The 20,961-nt window shown below is 47.0% G+C and overlaps 1 protein-coding gene across 3 annotated transcripts in view; it reads right to left on the bottom strand.

The window, feature by feature from the left end:
* Window positions 1–20,961, bottom strand: part of DAPK2 (death associated protein kinase 2) — a 122,612-nt gene that overhangs the window by 101,633 nt on the left and 18 nt on the right. Inside the window, exons 2-3 of one of the 3 annotated variants that reach the window (XM_037833736.1) lie at window positions 20,689–20,759; window positions 14,490–14,587 (exon numbers count right to left, since the gene is read on the bottom strand). In XM_037833736.1, coding sequence (XP_037689664.1) covers window positions 14,490–14,566 — 77 coding nt within the window. In that variant the 5' untranslated portion in view covers window positions 14,567–14,587; window positions 20,689–20,759. Of the gene's footprint in view, window positions 1–3,884; window positions 3,967–14,489; window positions 14,588–20,688; window positions 20,813–20,961 lie in introns of those variants that run through there. The other 2 variants (XM_037833737.1, XM_037833738.1) reach the window with 2 other exon arrangements.

The raw sequence follows: 20,961 nt of genomic DNA, 5'->3' as shown, positions 1-20,961 counted from the left end.
AGCCAGGAGGCAAACCCTGGCGTGGACGACTCCAGTGGCCAGAATCATGACCCCGGGGCTGTGGCTCTTCAGCCTCCCACCCACATCCAGGGCTCCTGCCCTTCTTGCCTCTTCCCTGTCTCATGTCTCAGCTGGGCTCCTCCAAAGGATAGGCTGGTAGGAACACATCACTCCTAGAACTGCCCTGGACCCTCAACAGCTAAGTCCTCCTCCCTAGCTGGGGGCCCTCCCCTCAGAGTGCTAAATGAGCATCGCCTCAAGGAGGGGAGTCTATTTCATTAACCTCCAGGCCAGAGGCTCAGGATTCAAGATTAGGGTCCCGAGGTCTTAGCGTTGGATGCTGGGGGATAGGGTGTGGGTCACCTGGGGTGGTGAGCAGAGAGGCAATGCCAGCCCTGGAATTGGGTTAGACACAGAACAAATGGGCTGTCAGTAGGCTCCCCCAATAAACTCCCCAAAACACTAAATGATATTATCAACCTCCTTCCCTGCTCTTTGGAGGGGACCTGAGGGTCGCAGGCCAAGAGAAAATCCTGGGGGGCATGATACCTCAAAGAGAGCAATGGATCAGGAGTCAGAAGGCATGGGCTTAAATCCCAGCTCTGACATTTACCTTGGCAAGTTAAAAGTTCTCTAAGCCTCAGCTTCCTTATCTGTAAAATGCATGAAATACCTACTACCCCCTAGGCTGCGAGAGGACTAAATCAGGCAATATACCATGAGAAGATACTCAACCCCTGAAACCAGAGCTCCCTTCCCTTCTTCCCACCATATCCTTTCCAAACAGGACAGGGCCGCCCTGGGTGGACAGCAGTTCTGAAACTGGGCTCCTCACAGTCCTGAGCCCTGGAGGACCCTTTGCTTAGCCCTTCCTCTGCTTTTACCACTACCGGCCTTCACTTTGATCTGCTTAAATCCTGACTCCACTTATAAAAAATTCTACTGCTTAAAGAGTAGTAAACCCTACTGGAGGAGACCTGAAGTCAGTACTTTCTTCTGTAAAGGGCCTGATGGTAAATATTTTAGGTATTGCAAAATCAAGGATATCATGTAGGTACTTATACAAGGGAGAAAACGTATTTCCACAAATATTTTATTGATGAAATTCAAAATATAATAGTAATTGAGTATACATTTTTTGCAATACAGGTCTTCTAATGAGAAGAATAGGAAATTTTGGGGGGAGGAGGGGATAAAATTCTGCTTCTTTGGGGTTCAAAGTTAGAGTTTCCTATCATCAAATCAACTGGGAATGTTCATCTATAAAACCATCCTTAGCTCAAGGGCCATTCAAAAACAGGTGGCAGACTAGATTTGGTTCTAGGGCAAAAGGTTTGTGTCCCTGGACTATACTGTAGGAGCCTCTCCAGGTTAAGGGTCTCAGCTTCTGAAGCCTGTTACAGGAGGCCTCTCAGGGTGTGCTATGAGCAGCCTTTTCTCTGCAGCAAAAGGGCTCAGCTGCTCCAGGCTGTTTCCGGACTGTGTAGTCCCCACAAGAGACTTCCCCATCGCCTGCTCTGGGGAAGGGTGGAAGCTGCAGGTCTCACACAGCCTCCCACCTTCACTGCCAGAGCCCTGGGGAGCTTCACTACAGCTGGGGTGGTGGGCTACCTCAGGACCTAACTCCTCCTGCTGGCCTTGTCTCTAAGTTCTCTGTGTTTTCCCAGTGTGCCAGTCTGGATGTATTATGTCTGCCAAAACACCATGTTCTTTAATGCAATCTTGAGGGGGCAGACGTATTAGTGTTGATTAGGTTGGAATCCTTTTATTGAGTGTTTCCATGGAGATGTGACTCAATCAATTGTGGGCGAGAACTCTTATTAGATAATTTCCATGGAGGTGTTAACCCACCCAATTCAGTGTGGGTCTTAATTGAATCACTGGAGTCCTTAAAAGAGTTCACAGACAGAAGAAGCTCAGAGCAGCTGTGAGTGACATTTTGGAGAGCAACTGATAGAGACATTGGAGATGGCCATTGAAAGCAGACTTATACTAGCCAAGAGTTTGCTCCAAAGAAGCTAAGAGAGGACAAAACACCTCAAGAGCAACATTTTGAAGAATGCACAGGAGCTGAGAGGAGCTAGAACACAACCCGGGGATCAGCAGACACCAGCCACATGCCTTCCCAGCTAAGAGAGGTTTCCCGGACACCACTGGCCTTCCTTCGGTGAAGATATACTTGTGTTGATGCCTTAATCTGGACATTTTCATGGCTTTCAGACTGTAGCTTTGTAACCAAATAAACCCCCTTTATAAAAGCCAATCCATTTCTGGTATTTTGCATGGCAGCATTAGCAAACTGGAACACCCAGCAAGGGGGAGGACAGGGGAACTGAGCTCCTGTTTGCTCTCAAAAGAGCATCTGCCACCCCCAAAACCCCTCTCCCAATAGCACTCTTTCAGAAAGCTGTCCTAAAGAACCCTTCCAGCCATCTTTTCAAAGTAGAGACAAAGAATCAGAACCCTTTGACCTGAGGGCCATCCAGCGTCGGTGCCTCTGGGGTGAGGGCGAGCCCTGAGGATGGAGGGGAGGGAGGTAGCTCCATTCAGTCTACAGGGAGGAGCTCTCGCCTCTAGTCCTGACTGGGCAGGGTCAGGCAAATTCTCTGGGCCTCGTTTTTGTCACTTATAAATTGAGAATTATTATATTTGCCTTACTGACTTTGTTTGCTATTAGAACTTCAAATTATCCATGAAAATGATTGAATATGTAATAAAATGAAAATTGAATGTAAACACCGTGAAGAAAAGTAAAGTTGCAGAGAGAATAAAGTTTGGAATTAAGGGAGAGGAACTGAAGGCTTCAACCACTTTAAATTTCTCCACAGCAAAAACATTAATATCTTTATAAACACTCAAACTACCATAAAATAGGTAAAAATAATAATAATAATTATAAAAGAGTGTTGGCAAAGCCATAATGAAATAAGTGCATGCTGGAGGCACTAAACTGGTTCAGTATTTTTAGTTTCAACCATTAAACCAGTTATGCATGACCTCTGACCTCATACTCCACCTTTGGGAATACACCCAACAGAAGTAATGCAAAGAGAGGAAATTAGATAGATATGTTTACAGAAACACTACTATTCTTAGCAGTGAAAAAAATTAGGGGAAAGTTAAGTAAATTGGGAATATCTATAAGGTAGAATATTATGAAGTTAATAAAAATATATGGACTGTATCTATTTTGAAAAAAAGGTCAGTATTCTTTAAAAATGTCAATGTCATGGAAGTCAAAGAAAGGCTGAGGAACTGTTCCTGATTAAAGGAGACTAAAGAGAAAGCACAATTAAATGCAATACATGAACTTGCACTGGATCTTGTACTGAGAGAGACAAACGCTATAAAGGACATTAAGGGAACAAGTGACAAAATTGGAACATGGGTGCTAGATTAGATAAAGAATATGGTATCAGTGCTAAATGTTCTGAATTTGATAACTGTGCTGTGGTTACAAAAGAGAGTGTCCATGTTCTTAAGAGATGCACAGTGAAGTATTAAGGGATAAAGCGGCATAATGTCTGCAATTTACTCTCAAATGGTTCAGAAACAATAAAAGAAAGGGAAAAAGGAGGGGGAGAAGGAAAGTAGGAAGGGGGGAGGCAGAGAGGGAGGGAGAAAATGTGACAAAATATTAAAAATTGGTGTATCTGGGTAAAAGGTATATGGGAATTCTGTTTCTCTCACATCTTTTCTAATAAGTTTGGAATTATTTTTTAAAAAAAATAATTTATATATATAAACTCTGGATATATGGAAAGGAATAAATGAACCAAAGTTAAGTCCAAAAATAACATCACAAAATTTACAAACTGGTAATAAGTAAAACGAAAGTATACACACAAGATAGATGTAGAATGGTTTCAATTACCACCACCTACCTCCCCCCTCCAGCTCTTGCAGTTTTCATAAAGCAGATTAAGCTCTAGAAGACTGACCCCTTAGGGCACACGATTTGCACTGTGTGCTGAGCTTCTGACAGGAGCTGCCTGCATGTGCAATGCAGCCACTTTGTTTGAGTGGCTTTGTGCTTTGTTTTCCTTACAATGAGTGATAAAAGCGCCTCCCTCCCTCATCTACCACTTCTGTCATCCAGGGCCCTCTGCAGTCGCCCCACCCCCCTGGCGGCCCTGTCCTGTGACCCTCTGCTCTGCCCCAGCCTGGGTCCCCTGCTCCTCAGTCCTCCACACTGGCCTCACACAAGGTGGTTAGTTGCCCATCTCCCCAGTCAGACTGTCACGGCCTTGAGCTGTTCACCTCCCCAGTGTAGTGACTTCCTCCTCCCAACTTCTAGCACATGTTTTTGGGGTTCCTCCATTATCACATGGCCTGGTCCATCTTCTCGTTTCATTAGCTTTTGAGGAGAGTGTCCCTGTGCCCTCTGAGCCTTAATCCCTTCCAGGGCAAGTCCTGAGCTTAGGATTCCTAAGCCTGTCTTGGTGCCCAACACACAGTGGGTGACTGGTATAATTATCACTGACTGTGATAACGACCTGCAGTACAGATGAGCACGTACTCACAAGCTTTTGCCCACATGCACAGACATCCGCATGCACACTCTAACCTTTCGGAAACCACCGGCTTGTCTCCAGCACAGCTGGGGCCCAGATGGCTGTACTGCCACCAACCCCAAGCTTGTCTGTGCCTGGCCCAGGAAGCTCTCAAGCCTATGGCAGGTGACAAGGCGCCACTGTGCTGTGCTGTCGTTTTACATCTGTCTGGCTCACAGTTACCACAACCTTCTGGGAAGTCCACCCCTTCATTTGTTCCACAGGTCAGAGGCTCTGAAGCCAGCCAATGCCCAATCCATCCAAAGTCTACTGTGGTGTTGCTGGGGCCTGGCTTTGATGGAAATGCCATTTCCTCCCTCCTTGATGTTGAGGCGCTGCTACTGGCACTCCTCACCCACCTCTTCTTTTTCTGGTCACTCTCCCACCCTGAGCTAGGACACAGTCCTATAAGGTTCACAGGCAGAATCCCATCAAGGCTGCAGGAAAGAGTCTGACTGAGGGAATTTTATGGGTTGGTGGGGTCCTCTCAGGGACACAGATGCTGGATATATCTGCCCTTTCCACTTTCCTCTCTGTGGTGGTTCAGTTCATGTGTCAACTTGGCCAGGTTATGGTGTCTAATTGTTTGGCCAAGCAAGCACTGGCCTGATTGTTACTAGGGGGCTATTTCATGGATTTAAATCATCAGTAAGTTGATTGCATCTGTGACTGATTACATCTACAATCAACTCAGGAGATTGCCTTCAACAATGAGAGAAGTCTCATCTAATCAGGTGAAGGCTTTCAAAGGAAAAGTGATGATTTCAGTAGTCAAAAGAGAGAATTTCCATCTCTGCTTCAGCTAGTTAGCTTCTCCTGGGGAATTCATCAAAAACCTTCATCGGAGTTCCCAGTTTGTGGCCTGCCCTGTGGAATTTGGACTTCTTATTAAAGCCTCATAATATTTACATAACTTATCTCCTATCAGTTCTGTTTCCATAGAGAACCCTGACTAATACAGCTTTGGTACCGGGAGTGGTTTTTAAGAAACAGAATCTTAAGGATTGTTTTGAGAATTGGTTCTCCAATATGATTAGATTCAAATTTCCAATTTATGTAGACTCCATTTCCAACCATCAACATGGCACTGATAGGCCATGGCATGAGTTAACAATAGATATATGCAAAATATCACTACTGGATAAAGCTACTCAAATGCTTATAGGAGGCAAAGCTCTGGGTGAGTGTTTTTGACACTTTAACAGAGTTTTGTGGAGTTAAAAGGTATAATGATATTGGCTGGTTGTTCCTAAATATGCTGGATACAGTTGTAAGAGAAAGGGATGAGCTCAAGGCTCCAAATTCCCAACTTAAGTACCACACAAAGGACATGAAAGTTTCTGTGGGTTCTCTGAAAGAAAATCTTATTTCATGAAGCTCCAGATTTGGGATTTCTGAAAATGAGACCTAGAGTCTCATTGCGCAAATGGCTGGATTCAATGTAAATTAAATTCTCACCCTTGCAGGATGTTTGCTGTTAAAGTGTGGGCATTGCTTGGAAAGGAATGGGATCCTGAAAAGTGAAATGGGAACATATGGGTTGACCATAATGATGGTGGAGACATCGAAACCCTAAATTCTGCTGAGTCTTTTCCAGTAAACCTGTCTTTACCAGACCATTAGTTTTGCCCTCAGGAATCTTCCATCCACTTCCACCTGACGAGATATGACTGTAACCACCTCCCCTGAGGAAACAGCCCTCAATCCTCTGTTTGAAGGGATTAATCCTGTTTCACCAGATGAAACTGCAATGGAAGCCCTTAGGTAATTGGCTTGTAAGACCCTTCTAATTCTTCTTGTGACCCATCCCCACCACCCCTCTTTTCTTCCAGACCTATAACCAGATTGAAGTCCCAACAGGCCCCAAAAAGTGAGGTACAAAGTGTGACCCATGAGGAGGTATGCTATATTCCAAAAGAACTGCATGAGTTTTCCAATTTATATAGATAGAAATCAGGGGAATGTGTATAGGAATGGATATTAAGGGTATGGGATAATGGTGAAAGGAATATAAAGTTGGATCAGGCTTAATTTATTGATATGGGCCCACTAAGCAGAGATTCTATATTCAACATAGTAGCTCAGGGGGTTAGAAAGGACCCTAACAGTTTGTTCAGGTGGTTGGCTGAAGCATGAACCAAAAAGTGGCCCACATTGCCTGAGGGTGAAATGCCAGGACTGCCCTGGTATAGTGTTGATGAGAGACTCCAAAGGCTTAGAGAGACTGGAATGTTAGAGTGGATTTCTCATGTAAGACCTGCTCACCCATCCCAGAGGACACACCTTTCACCAGGACTCATAAATTTATGAGACTAGCTCCATCATCCCTGAAGAGCTCTGTGATTGCTCTTCTCTATAGGTCAGATATTACTGTGGGAACTGCTGTCACTGAGATGGAATCCTTAAACACAATGGGATGATCGGATTACAGGTTGGCAGAAGCCAAGTGGCAGCACTTAATCGATAAAGACAAAGTGGGCATGGCTACGGTAATGGACAGCAGACTCAAAGTAGTCTCAATTGCAGAGAACTATGGTGTCGGCTAGTAGATCATGGAGTACCTAGAAGTAAAATGGATGGACAGTCTACTAAATTCTTACTTGATCTGTATAAGCAGAAGTGTTCTACAAGAGTTTTACAACTCTTATAAAAAAAAATCTCATAATATTTACTATATATATACATCTCCTGCTGGTTCTGTTTCCCTAGAGAATCCTGACTAATACACTCCCCTTCCACCCCCGCTTCATGGTAAAACCCTCCAACCCAGAGCAAATTCCTTAACCCCCACCCCTGCTCCTGGGTCTCTACTAGAATAGATGACCTCTGAAGAATCTCCCAGATCAATTTTGATTAAATTACGGAATTAGCATAGTGTAAAAGAAAGAGCATGAGCTTTGCAGTCTGACAGACTGAGAATGGAATCTGACTGCCCTTTTCAGACTCTGTGATCTTCAGTTTATTATTTAACTTCCCTGAGCTTTGGTTTTCTCATCTGTGAAGTGGGAATGTGATCCAGCTCGTATAGTTCTTCAAGGACGGGAAGTACTTGGCACCAACCCTGACACAGGAGCAGTAGATTCCTAACATAAATCAGTCTATTTCACTTTCCCAGCAGCAGGAAATACAAGCATGTGTGTGATCAGAGAAGCACAAAAATCCCAGCCCAAGTAGCTAGAAAAGCCTAGGGAAGTTTCTGGCTTTTATCATGACTTTCTCTGAGATTTATTGTGACACACGCAGTAGAAGTTCCTGCATGGCTTCTCCTTGAGTCAGGTACTTAATGTTTTGGGGACTGAGTTTCATCATCTGTAAAATGGGACTAGTAACTACCTCACAGGGTGTCATAAGGATTAAGTACTATAATGTGTGTCCAGTAAATGGAAATCATTTTTATGTTTTGTTTCCCAGTTTTGTGTTTGGGTGATTCAAATTCATGGATTCCGTGGCTGACAGGAGTTGGGGGTTTGGCAGATTTAACTCAAGGCGAGTTCCAAGCAGCTCTGAAGTTAACTTACTGGGTGTCTTGGGTATACACTTTTGTTTTGAGCTCCTTTGAGAGTAAAAGACCTGGGCTGGACCCCATGGTGGGGGGATGGATGGATAAAAACTGAAATGCTTAGGAGCTGGGTCTGGAGGGACCTTCAATTCAGTGGGGAAGATGGCCTTGTGAATCTTTTTAAATAACATAAGGTATGATGACATAAGCAATTAAAAGAGATGTGAGTCCAGGATATAAAGGAATCAAACTGAGAGGTGGGGATGCAATAGAATGGGATGGATCATGTTGGGAAGATAGCATGTGAACTGGACCATGAAGGAAAAGTAGAATTTTTCTGAGGCTGAGGAAACAGCAAGCGCAAAGACAAGTCACAGAAGCTCTTGGAACCTCTGACCTCTGTGTCAGTGCCAGAGTGATGCTCAAAACGGGAGGAGAGATGTGGCCCTGCCTTAAAGAGTTGACAGCTCAGTAAAGACAAACAAGAGATCAGGCCTGTTCTCCTCCTGGGGTTCCCCAGGGCCCACCCCCCATTCTGCCCCAGGAGCTTAGCACTGGTGGCTGAATTCACTCTGGGGGAATGTTAACTCCTTGCCTCAAGTAGACACAAAACAGGAGGGATATATGAGTGTGGGAAATAGCCTCGGAAAGATTAGAAGGTAAGAGTCAGAAGTAAAAATAGCTGCTGGATTAAGGCTGCTGATCTTTTATTGGCTTACACTGTTGTCTTAAATTTTTTATTAAATCAACTTTCATCCAAAGTAAGTCTCATAGACCTATATGTGCTGCTGTGGAAAGATAATCAACATGTTTCATTAAGTGAAAAAGCAAGCTATAGATTGTTGGGGTTGTGTGGCCTCATTTGGGTCCACATACACACTTGCTTTACTTAGAAAATTTCTGAAAGGCAACAGAAGAAAATTATCATCAAACTTTACATGTGGGGCATGAGACTCAAAAGGAGGGTGAGGGAATTTCTACTTTTTACTTTATACTCTTCATAACTTCATGACATTTACAATGTATTACTTCTACTATTTAAAAAAATTAACATAAAAACAAAAAGAAATTATAAAAGTCCTCTTGCCTCAGAGTTTATCTTGGAGACTCTTTTCCTAATGACCAAGAAGAGTAAATCCAAACACCTCCTTTTGTTGATTTCCATAGTGTTTGGTGGCTGGACTGGGCTGGAGAACCTCTGCCTGGGTAAATCTGAGCTCAAGCATTTCCTTTAGCGTTTTGTTTCTCTCCCCAAAGAGGCTGCCTGGTTGAGCCGAGTGTGTGGGGGTGATCTCAACCACAGACGGCCCCCCCGGGAGGCTGAGGTCTGGCAGGCAACCCCAGCAATATGGCTGCCCCCTGGGAGTCCTCAGCTCTGTTCTGGAAGGGCAAAGCTTGAGTGGAGGGGCTCCTTCCCTGACCCAAGGCTCCTGTCCCTACAAAAGGAGACTCTGCAGGTTAAGTGCCTAGCAGGGGGCTGTGTAGCAATTTCTGTTGCTGTCTTCACCAGGTCAGAGGGAAAGGGGATGATAGGGTGTGTGGAGTAATTGTGAGGCAGGTTCCTTGGAGAGGTGGGGGCTGTGGATAAAGGTATGAATGTAGATATAGAAAAGTTTGTATTTGTTTCCATCAGTACAGTGTAGTTGAAAAGGTTCCAGCCTGACAGTCAGGAGACCCACCTTTGAGTCCCACTACCTATGTCACCTGCTCTGTGACCTTTGGTTTCACTTTCCTCATCTATAAAATGAGGGATTTGTTCTCAATTCATGTTGACATCCAGTCCAACACTAACATTTTTTTTTTTAATCATCATTTTATTGAGATATATTCACATACCACGCAGTCATACAAAACAAATTGTACTTTCGATTGTTTACAGTACCATTACATAGTTGTACATTCATCACCTAAATCAATCCCTGACACCTTCATTAGCACACACACAAAAATAACAAGAATAATAATTAGAGTGAAAAAGAGCAATTGAAGTAAAAAAGAACACTGGGTACCTTTGTCTGTTTGTTTCCTTCCCCTACTTTTCTACACATCCATCCATAAACTAGACAAAGTGGAGTTTGGTCCTTTTGGCTTTCCCAATCCCATTGTCACCCCTCATAAGCTACATTTTTATACAACTGTCTTCGAGATTCATGGGTTCTGGGTTGTAGTTTGATAGTTTCAGGTATCCACCACCAGCCACCCCAATTCTTTAGAACCTAAAAAGGGTTGTCTAAAGTGTGCGTAACAGTGCCCACCAGAGTGATCTCTCGGCTCGTTTTGGAATCTCTCTGCCACTGAAGCTTATTTCATTTCCTTTCACATCCCCCTTTTGGTCAAGAAGATGTTCTCCGTCCCCCGATGCCGGGTCTACATTCCTCCCCGGGAGTCATATTCTACGTTGCCAGGGAGATTCACTCCCCTGGGTGTCTGATCCCACGTAGGGGGGAGGGCAGCAACACTAACATTTTATGATTTTATAGTAATATAATAATCTAGGTAACTATATAGGCAAGAAGAAATAGCTGCTCATTATATTCTGCTTACATTAAGTTCCTTATATCCTTGGGTATACGAGTATTTGTCTGTGTGGGGTTTTGGGGCTAGCTTTCAGCCCTCTCCCACCCCCTGGGAGCATCACGCCGGCCCAAATGCTCACCTTTCCTGACTCTGATCGAGCGAACCTACCCTCAAGGCCAAAGAGGAAAAACTGCCCTACCCTATATTCTCCCCCATTCCCCAGAAGCCCTGAAATGAAAGGAAAAGTGATTTTGTATTTTGTGAGATCTTACGGTATGGTGACCAGAGCCCTAGACTAGAAGCCAGGCCACCCATCCCCACCCTGGTTTTGTGACCAGTTTGCTATGTGACCTTGGACAAGCCACTTCTTTCTGGCCCTAGCCTCATCTATAAAGTGAGGACGTGGATATGTTTCTCTTTAAGAGCTCTGCATTTCTCCAAACACTGCCAGGAAGCAAGAGACAACCTCCAGCATCCCGAGCAGGCTATGCCAAATGCGTGAGCACAGCCAACTGTTTGCACTCAGTACTGGGAACTAGAAACAAGGCGAGATACGCAGGGTGGCACAGGGTCCCAGCCGAGTGCAGAACTGGCCAGCCAGGGGACACTGTTCTGAGACAAAGCTAAATTCCACCCTTACTTGTAGAATAAGGACAGAAAGAGCCCCCAAAGGAATCAGGAACATGTGCTTCAGGGACCAGACCAGGGCAGGGGGTGGAGTGAAGGCTCTTTGTTAATACACTATTCTAGGTAAGGTATATACATAGAAGAAAATGCACCTATATGTGTACAGCTTGATATATTTTCATGAAATGAACACATCCAGGAAATGAGTACCCAGATCAAGAAACAGAATATGACCTGCACCCCAAAAATCCTCATGCCCTCTTCCAGCTACTTCCAGTCCCCTAAGGATAACCACTATTCTGATTTCTAGCACCACTGACACATTTTACCTGTTTTAGAATTTTACATAAATGGAATTATACAGTGTTTATTCTGTTGAGTCTGGCTTCTTTTGCTCAGCATTATGTTTGTGAGCATCATCTATCATTATGTGAAACAGACTGATTCATTTTCAGTTTTGCATAGTAAGGATTTAATAAAGAGCTAAAATCAGTGAGTCATCTCTGAGTCTAGGCTATGGTGCTCACTGAAGGTGGAGGACAGGTTCAAATTTAGCTCCCCCCCAAATCAGAATGATTCCCCTGCTATTCTTCCTGCACATCCCTTACCTCCCTGCCTCCCTCCTGGGGGGCTCCAGAGGGGGAAAGTGGGGACTTATGCCCCAAATGTAGTTCAGAGGCTCAGTCCATCATGTGGTGAAGTCCAGAAGCTCTTGTTTATTGAACACTTAGGCTGCACCCAGCTCTGTAAAGGACACCTTAGATCCAGCCTCTCATTTAATCCCCACAACCGGGAAGTAGACAGTTATTATTCCTGTCTTACAGGTAAGAAAACTGAGGCTGAGAGGTTGAGTAGGTTGCCCTAAGTTTGCACAACTGGGAGGGGGACCAAAACTCTAACCCAAGCGACCCCAAAGGCCAAACCTGTCTCCCCTCCCCCCATGTCTTCTACCTCCTCTAGCACCACTTGTCCCTGCCTCACTTTCTGAGGCCACGCCGGCCTTCTGCCAGCTCCTCACAGGCTCCCCCCCCACCTCAGGGCCTGTGTCGATGCTGCCATGTTTGCCTGCACACTTACCACTGGTTCACAAAATAACTTCCTCTGAGTGGCCCTCCCTGACCACCCAGTTTAAAGCACATGCCCTGAGATTCTCTCTTGGAGCACCCTGTTCTCTCCTTTCAGAGCCCATTTCACCCTTTATAATGTCCTATCCTTTTGTGTTCACTTGTTGAGTGCCTTTCTCTATAGCCTGGACAGTGTCCGGCACACAGTAGGTCCTCAAGAATATTGTTAAATGAAGAATGGGAGGAAAGAAGGGAGGGACAGGGCTGGCCCCTCAGAAGCCAAGCTCTCATCTGAAAACAGCTCTAGTTCCAGCTCTTCTATGGCCCTTCCCATCTCTGAGTTTTGGTTTCCTCAACTGTCAAATGAGGGGCCAGGAAGAGAGGACCTCTAAAGTCCTTCCAGTCCTAGTATGTCCAGCCACTCCAAAGACCCCAGGGCCCCAGACTTCTGCTACCTCTTACCTGCTGTACACCCAGTTAGCACTTTAGACAAATGGGGGAGGAGGTCATCCCAAGTCTCCCCAGGCTGTCAGGTACAGGGGCCTTCATACCCTGTTGTAGGTGCAGGACCAGAAAACATGAGGTCACTTCCAGCTCTAATAGCTCGTAATCCTGATGGGGTGGGGCAGGGGGTGCATGGAGCCAAGACTCAGAAGGAATAATAGATGAATTCCCCAGGAAACTGCTTCTACTTCCTTCTTCAGAGTCTCCCCAGCATTCTCAGCCTGATTCTGCCTTGTTATCATGTACATGACTGCTCGACAGCCAGACCGGAGCCCTAGGAGGGCAGAGACTGTATCTTGCTCATCTCTGTATCCACAGCGCTCAGCCCAGGCCCCTACTCACAAGACCTAGCCAAGGTGAGGCCACCAAATCAAATACCACTGGCAGGGCCAGCCAGGGCCTGCTGCTGAGGATGCCATTTTTCCCCTGGTGTCACTAAGGTCAGACGTGCCTGAGGCAAAGAAAACCTGGCTTCTTCATTCAGACTCCAGCCGACCACCCCAGTCCTCTGGCCCTCTCTCTCCTCCTCCCACCCCTTCACCAGGCTGAGAGGCCATCACCCTCTGGGGACTCTGCAGTGACTTGCTCTCCACCCTTGTCAGCAATCTGCAGCCACCAGAACAAACTCTCCCTAAACTTGAAGCTACTGCTGCCTCCCATTCTTCTCAGAATAAGGTTCCTGTGGCTTTGAAGCTCTTTCTGATTTTGTCTTTAAAATAATGAATTAATTAGTCTTGATGCAAGAGTTCTATGGAGAAAAAGGCCTCCTGTTTTAATTCTTGGATGCAGCAGAGGCCCTAAACTCCCACTTTTTTACCCTGCTGGGTGTGTGAAGGGGGAAGGCCATGTATATGAGGAGCACGTCTGAGTGTGCAAATGTGCTCAAAGGAGAGAGCACAAGCAGGTGTGCAGGTATAACTGGGTTTGGTCAGAATGTTTGCTATGCCACTGACTGGCTGTGCAACTTTGGGCTATTTGCTTACACTCACTGGACTACAGTTTCCTCATCTGAAAAATGAGAGTAAAAATAATTCCTATTTCATACATTGTGAGAATCAAACTTGGAGACAGATGCTTTGTAATCACTAGAACACCACCTAAATATTAGCAGTTGATAGAAATAGAAGGCTAGAAGAGGGCTTCAGAAAATCTTAATTTCTGTAGCTACTTTCAGATCTCAGAGTTCAGCCTTGGCTCTGTTCTGGATTTAGCAAACCTGTAAGGGCACTAAATAAGTTGGATCCCAGGAACCTTCATGACTAGTTTCTGTGGTGGTTACTCAATGCAAATCCATTTTCAGGAAGATTACTTCACCTCCCATTCAGGCTCTGAGCCCAAAGACAAATAAATCCTGGGAACCACGGAGAATCCCAAGCAGGACACATAGAAGAAAACCAACAGGCCAGGTCTCGGTCCCAAGCCTGGGGAGGGCTTTGTGAGAAAAGCGTCAGATAAAACAAGAATCATCTGTTGTACATAACTGTCAGCCAGGTTATACTGAAAATAGAGAACTCAACAATTCTAGCTACTTCTGATGGCAAGTCTTTATTTCCAGAGAAATGACTGCGGAAATATCCATGAAGACGAAGAAACCTCAGGGTCATTTTTAAAACTTCCCACTAATCCTGTGACAAGCCTGAGCCCTTCAGCACCAACCAACAACCACACTAAGAGAAAGGCCACCTTGGTTCCATCTCACCTTCCCGCCACTTCTCAGTCTCTTACCTCCCCAGCTCCTCCCCGATGTCATAAAAGTCCTCCACCTTCTGCTGCTTGAACGTCTCCATGCTTGGACTCCTCATTGAGGCCTGAAGCCTACAAATCTGAAATGGGAAGAAACATGAAGTTAGGGCAACCAAGCAAATTAGCACATACCTACAGATCTCAGGCCTAAGGGTGATGGCTGCAGGAGACCTAATAATTAAACAATAACCCACAGCCCTGGATCTCTGGGGATTGCCCTGCTCAAGCCTTTTCTCACTTGTGACCGATGATAATACAGTTGCTGTTTGATTTATATTAATTTAAATTCGTTAAGGAGAGAGTAAAAGAGGTCTCCTCACTTCTTCAGATCTGCTCTGAAGAAGTTCAGAGAAATAGACCCATGACAAACATCAAAAATTTGTTCTCATTAAATTCAGATCTACGCAGAAAAGAGGCACCAGTTTTTGAGCTGGAAGTCCTGTGTTCAAGTCCTAGCTCTGCTTGGGCAAGTCATTTAACTGTCCAGAGCCTCAGTGTTCTCATCAGTAAAATGGGGCTAATAGTGTAAAGATCAACTGTGATTTATGAAATTATTTTATAAACTATAGACTGCTGTAGAAAAGGTAAGGGATTATCATGACCTCAGCTCCCTCAGGGGCTGTGCCACCCAACTGCAAGTCTGAACTGATTTGTAAGCTCTCTCACTCATCACCCCAAGGGAAAGGTGAGAGGGAGTGGTGTGGCAAATTACAACAGGCACAGAAGTCAGGAGCCTGAGGTTCTAGTTCTGGTTTTGTTCTCATCTAGCTCTGTGGCCTCATCTCTTGTCAGAGAAGCCTCAGTTTCCTTATCACAAAATGGAGCTAACTCTACCTGCCCAGGGCATCTCAGTAAGAGCCACAGGACAGCCAAGTCGTGGGGAGCACTCACAACTCCACCAGGAGAGGCTGTCTGCATCCTCACCTGGGGTCCTCTTGCCCGAAGAGCTCACCCACTCCCAGGACAGCCACGTGCCACCCTGGACAGCACCCAGAACACGGGGCACCAAACATGAAGACAAAACCAGCTGTCCGTGGGTGCTGTCTTTCAGGAACCGTCAGCAAAGGCCTCTCAGAGCTCATTTCAGACAGCATTGGCGGCTTTTCTTCTGCCTGCCAATCAGCTACCATTCACACCCTGGCTCTATGAACCCCAAAAGGCTGTTTTCACCAGGCTGGGTGGAGGCACCATTACATAAGTGGTGTCTCATCAACGCCAAGTGGCGGGAGCTGTTCTAACGCTCAGGGGATATTTCACCCCTTCCTCCACCTATGTCCGCTGCAAACCAGAACCCCATTACAGGGTGCTGCCTCCCTCCCTCCTTTTGCTGAGACACACACATCCCTGCAGATTCTTAGGCAGAGCTGGCCCAGCTCCCTGGCATTGCTCTCAGGGATCTGCAGACCCCCTGCCTGTCAGCACCCAGGGTCCTATCAGGCAACCTCCTTCCTGCTCAATCTTCATACTGTGCTTGGCCAGGCCCTGGGCAAGCAAGGAATACTGAAGAGAGTAGGCTCCAGGAGCCCCAGTTTTAGACTTTTTTGGGTGTGTTTCTGCAATGTACCCCCCAGCAGGTTAGCAGCCCTCTCTGGGCCTCAGTCCTCTCATCTGTGCACAGGGTGATAACATCTACACCACCTGCTCCACGCAGAGGCTTGAGGATCCATTGTGATAACGGTGTTGAAAACACTCTAAAAACCAAAAACTGCTGTGCAAATAAGAAAGATTGTTATTACTATTATTATTTGACTCATCTGAGACCAGTGTTCGTGTATCTGCTTTCTAAAGTCATTGAGACAACCAGTTCAGTTCCTTTCTGAAGAAAAGGTTTTGAGGTTCCCCTGGCAAGTTTGGCTTGACCCACCCTCATCCCCACCATCCTGGCAGATTTCCTAGACTAAACTAGAGGGTGACAGAAGTACTCTCTACTGTCTCTTCTTGCTGAAAAAAATCCTTCCAAACAAATCATTTGGGTCAGGCCCTCAGGGGAAAGGAAGGTTTGCTGGTTTCACACAGCTAGATGAAAGTTGAAAATTCCAAAAAATTCTGTTGACAGATACTCCAAGAGTGGTCCCAGGAACAGCTAAGACCCTCCACTTGGTGAAGGGCCAGCTTCATTTGTTATCAAGAGCTGAAATGGATTTGAAGGAGCCCCAATTCCCCAGTAAAACAGCAAGATTCGGGCTGCATAGGCTGGATGGCTGGAAATGGTGGGGCAGGGGACTCCCCTAATGAAAAACTAGGTCCACCACTTTGGCCCCAACTCACCTTTCCAACCTTAGCCCCCATCCCAGACTTATTTTGTATTACAGCCAAAGAAGATCTTTCCTTTTCCCCCCAAAACTTTCACTCCTGCAATGCCTCAGCTCAAGCTGGGCCGTTTCTTTCAAAACTCCTCCCTTTCTGCAAGGCCCAGCTCAAAAGCTACCAGCTCCTCTTTTCCTCCAAAGCCAGATGCAAAGTCTCTCCCTTTTTAAACTCCCAGAGAGTGCTCTTCATACAATTTTTAGGGCATATATCACATTCTGGCTCCTATCATAATCTGTTTCCATTGCTAACCCAGAGAGAGAGAGCAAGAGAGCACAGATTCTATGGTCTGACAGGCCTGTGTTCAAATCTCAGCTCTTCTATGTACTAGCATATGCTGAGCACAGGGAAAATTACTCATGAGGAAAATGAGGCTAGACAATGCCCAGTGTTGGTGAGGATGTGGAGCAACTAGAACTCTCAAACGCCACCAGGGGGGAGTACACTGAGACAACCACTTTGGAAAACTGTAGGGTAGTTCTGTGGACATACCCAATCCTAAGTACACACCTAAGGGAGATGTGTAAAGATGTTTTCCAAAATGGTCCAATCTAGAATGTTCACAGCTGCACTATTAGTAATAACTAAAAATTGGAAACAATCCAATGCCCATCAATGGAAGAATGGATAAATAAATTGAGGTATATCCATACAACAGAATTATACAACAATGAGAAGAACAAACCACTGCTACACCCAACAACATGGATGAATTTCACAGGCATAATGTCAAATGAAAGAAGTTAGACATAAAAAAGTATACGATGTGATTTCATTTATGTAAAAGACCAAAATAGGCAAAATTAATCTGTGGTGTTGGAAGTCAGAATAGTGGTTACCCCTGGGTGAGGGGGTGTGACTGGAAGAAAACATGAGGGGTCCTCTGGGTGCTGGTAATGTTGTTTCTTGATCCGGGAAACTGGGTGGTGGTTATATGGATATATGGGATATAAAAATTTTATATCTAATAAAAAATGAGGCAAATACCTACTTTATGAGACAAAAGCGGTAACGTATGAAATGTTTTAAATGGCCCCTGGACAGGCCCAGCAAACATGAGTTCCTTCCTACCTGCCAATGTCTTGGAGTCCCATGAGGGCAAGATTGTGATGCTTTCAACTCTGTCCCCCCTGAAGTAGCTGATATACAGTAGGAACTCAATAAATGTTGGCTGATTTGAATTTAGTATCCCAACCTCCCTTCTTGCTTCTCAAAGCCACTACTCAGATACCTCACTGGGTAAAAAAACTGGTAACAACTTAAAGTCCTTTCCAATACCTCCCAACCCTCCAATGCATTTGCATTTAACAGTTCAGAAACATGAAACTAAAGGGGAGAAACTCTGTGGTGGAATTTCAGACACCGACTAGGACCTAGAGAAGGACCGGGGAGGTGCAGCCACTTTTTTGGCCCTGAAAAGCTCAAACCATGTGGCAGAGGGGAGGATACGGCAGCAAAATTTAGCTGGAAGCAGAGGCCATTGGCTCCAAACATTCCAAGGAAGAGGTCCATCTTAATGTTCCCATTTCTCTTGATGGAGTCATTGGAATTCATGTACCTGCCCCCAACCCTTAAACTAGGCAACACTTCAGGGAGTTAAAACAGACTTCTTAGAACCTCACAGAAAGGGACCTTGCAGATCATCTTTTTGGGGGTTTTAGACTCTATTTTAGGGGCCACCAGGATGAGGAAGGAGACCAGAGCCTCCCCCTCCCCCACCATTTCAACCAGAGCAGTTCCACTTTATCCATACTATATGTTGGGGTTCTGTGTAAGCATTTACCAGGAAAAAAAAAAAAAAATTGAAAACCACTGATGTCTGGTCTAACCCACTTTTTTTTACAAAAGGAGGAAACTGAGGTCCAGAGGGAGGAAGGGACTTGCTAAAAGTCCCTAGCCAACCCAGTCCCGCTGCTTTTCCCAGGGCTTCTGTTGATAGCAAGCCCAACCTTCCAACAGTGGTACCGGGTTGGGAACTCAAAGGCCTCCTGAGGGACAAGCTACGAGGGGGCCACCATAGGGAACGCTCTACTGCCACTAAACCCTCTACCCCAGCAGCCCCAGCTCACCCTGCAAAGTGATCTCACCGAGTTCCTTATCCCACCTCACCCAGGGTGACTATGTGGAAAGGGACTGTGGCAAGGGGGCAGGCAGTGGTTTGGGCCAAACACATGATTGTGCACACACACACACACACACACACACACACTCCATTAGGAATCATCACACTCAGGCTCTGGGGCAGCTGTCAACAGAAAGGAGGGGGCTCCGGCACTTACACAGCCCCTCCGTGCATTTGAGGCTTTGACTCATTTCATCCCCTCCACAATCTTTGATGAGGAAGCTGGGGCTCAGAGGTCAGCCACCTGCCTGAGTTGACGTGAGAAAACCATGTCTTTCTGGTGAAGTTCCAGCTCCGCTGAGCAGCCTGCCTGACCACCCCCACATCTAACAAATAAAGAGGCCTTGAGGAGGTGCAGGTGTTCTCATTCCTGCCAGCAGGAATCTTGCCCCAGACCAGCAGACACCACCCACATCCACACACCCCCATCCCCCTGTGCAAGCCTCTCTGCAGCTACTGAATTATCAGTGAGGCCACTTTTGGTGCTTGGGAAATGGGTAGTTTGGGGAACAGAGCTCTTGAATCCATCTGTGTAGAGACCAAGACCCCAATGCCCCCAGCAAAAGGACTCTCCGGGAATAGCTTCTGAAGGGGCAGTTGGGAAACACCAAGTCAACAGTCCCCTAGCTGCCCTCCCCAGCTATGACTTCCCCACTGTGAGTGTCCACCCCAAACCTATGTGGCCTCAAAGGAACTCACCTCTCTGGGCCTCATGTTCTCCTCTGTAAAGTGGGAATACTAATTTCTACCTTGCAAGTTGTAAGGGAGGGTAAGTCACACCCATACATGTCACAAGATATCCACAATGCCTGGCACAGAGTCAGGTCAACTGTTGGAGCCCCTTCCACCTGAGCCCACAACAGACCTGCTGTATGCCCCCACGCCCACCCCAGCCCCGGCTCCAGGAGGGTACTCTTGACAGCGGGAACCACAGGTTCATTTGGCCACATGGGAGACTGTGTGGTGAGCACTATCACTTCCTTGCCCCAGTGGTGCTCAGGGAGTAGAAAGACAACCGATGATGCTGAGAAGACCCGGTATGTCTCCTCTCGGGAGTCCGGGGTGCTCTCGCCCCCTTCATAGGGGCATAACTTGAAGGACATTTGTCCCCCATCTACTTCCTAGGTGCCAGTCCCCCGCCTGCCGCCCCCACCCCAGCTGGGCCATCCCTCGGGTCAAAGTGCCAGGCTTCGGAGCGCGCCCTAGGGGCGACGCGAGGGGGTTCCCGGCGCTCGGTCGCCTGCCACAGCGCCCAAGGCCACCTCCGACCATGGCCAGGCGCGGTGTCGGGGACTGGACCGGCGGGCCCGGGATCCACGACAGAGTCCCAGCCCCCGGGCGCCGCTGCAGTAGGGTTGCCCGCCCCGTCCCGCCCGTCGAGCCCGCACCGGAGCGTTACTCACGGTGGGAGGCTGCGCTACCGCGGGCGCGGCGGGTGCGGCGGGTGCGCGGCGCTCGGCCGGGCTCTGCTGCTCTCCTCCCTGCGCGCTCGGCGCCCGCCCGCGGAGCCACCGAGGAGCCCAGAGGGCGGAGCGGTCGGCCCGGTCCCAGGCGCCGGCTGGAGGCGCGCCTGGGGGCCCGGCGGCCCGGGACGGGGCTTGGCGCGCCCCCTGCTGGGAATATCCTCCTGCCGGCCCCGGGGTGGGGGCCGAGCGCCTCCCTGACAAGTTGGGGAGCGCACTTCCCGCGCTCTGAGGCTCGCAGAAGAGGGGGCGAGGGTCAGGGTGGAGGAGATCCTCCCGGTGCTCTCACCTGTTATGCCGTTCACATTCTGTGTGGCCTTGGGCAAGTCGGCTAACATCACCGAGCCTCGTTTCCCACTTCTGGAAATTGATTTAAATGAGCTGATGCATATAATACGGTCTGACACAATGACACGATCGCTCAGAAAATGGTATTTCCTTGCCCCCACCCCCACCCCTTTCCCACCGTGAGAGAGGAAGTCCCACTAGGGAATAGGGTGCTTCCTGCTTCCTAGCCAGCCCGCTCCCTGACACCGCAGTTTGTTTTGGGAAGCTCACCACT

The sequence above is a fragment of the Choloepus didactylus genome, chromosome 4, assembly GCF_015220235.1.
Source record: "Choloepus didactylus isolate mChoDid1 chromosome 4, mChoDid1.pri, whole genome shotgun sequence".
Lineage (NCBI taxonomy): Eukaryota > Metazoa > Chordata > Mammalia > Pilosa > Megalonychidae > Choloepus > Choloepus didactylus.
The sequence above is the reverse complement of the archived record's forward strand: the minus strand, read 5'-3'. Positions and strand labels throughout refer to the sequence as shown.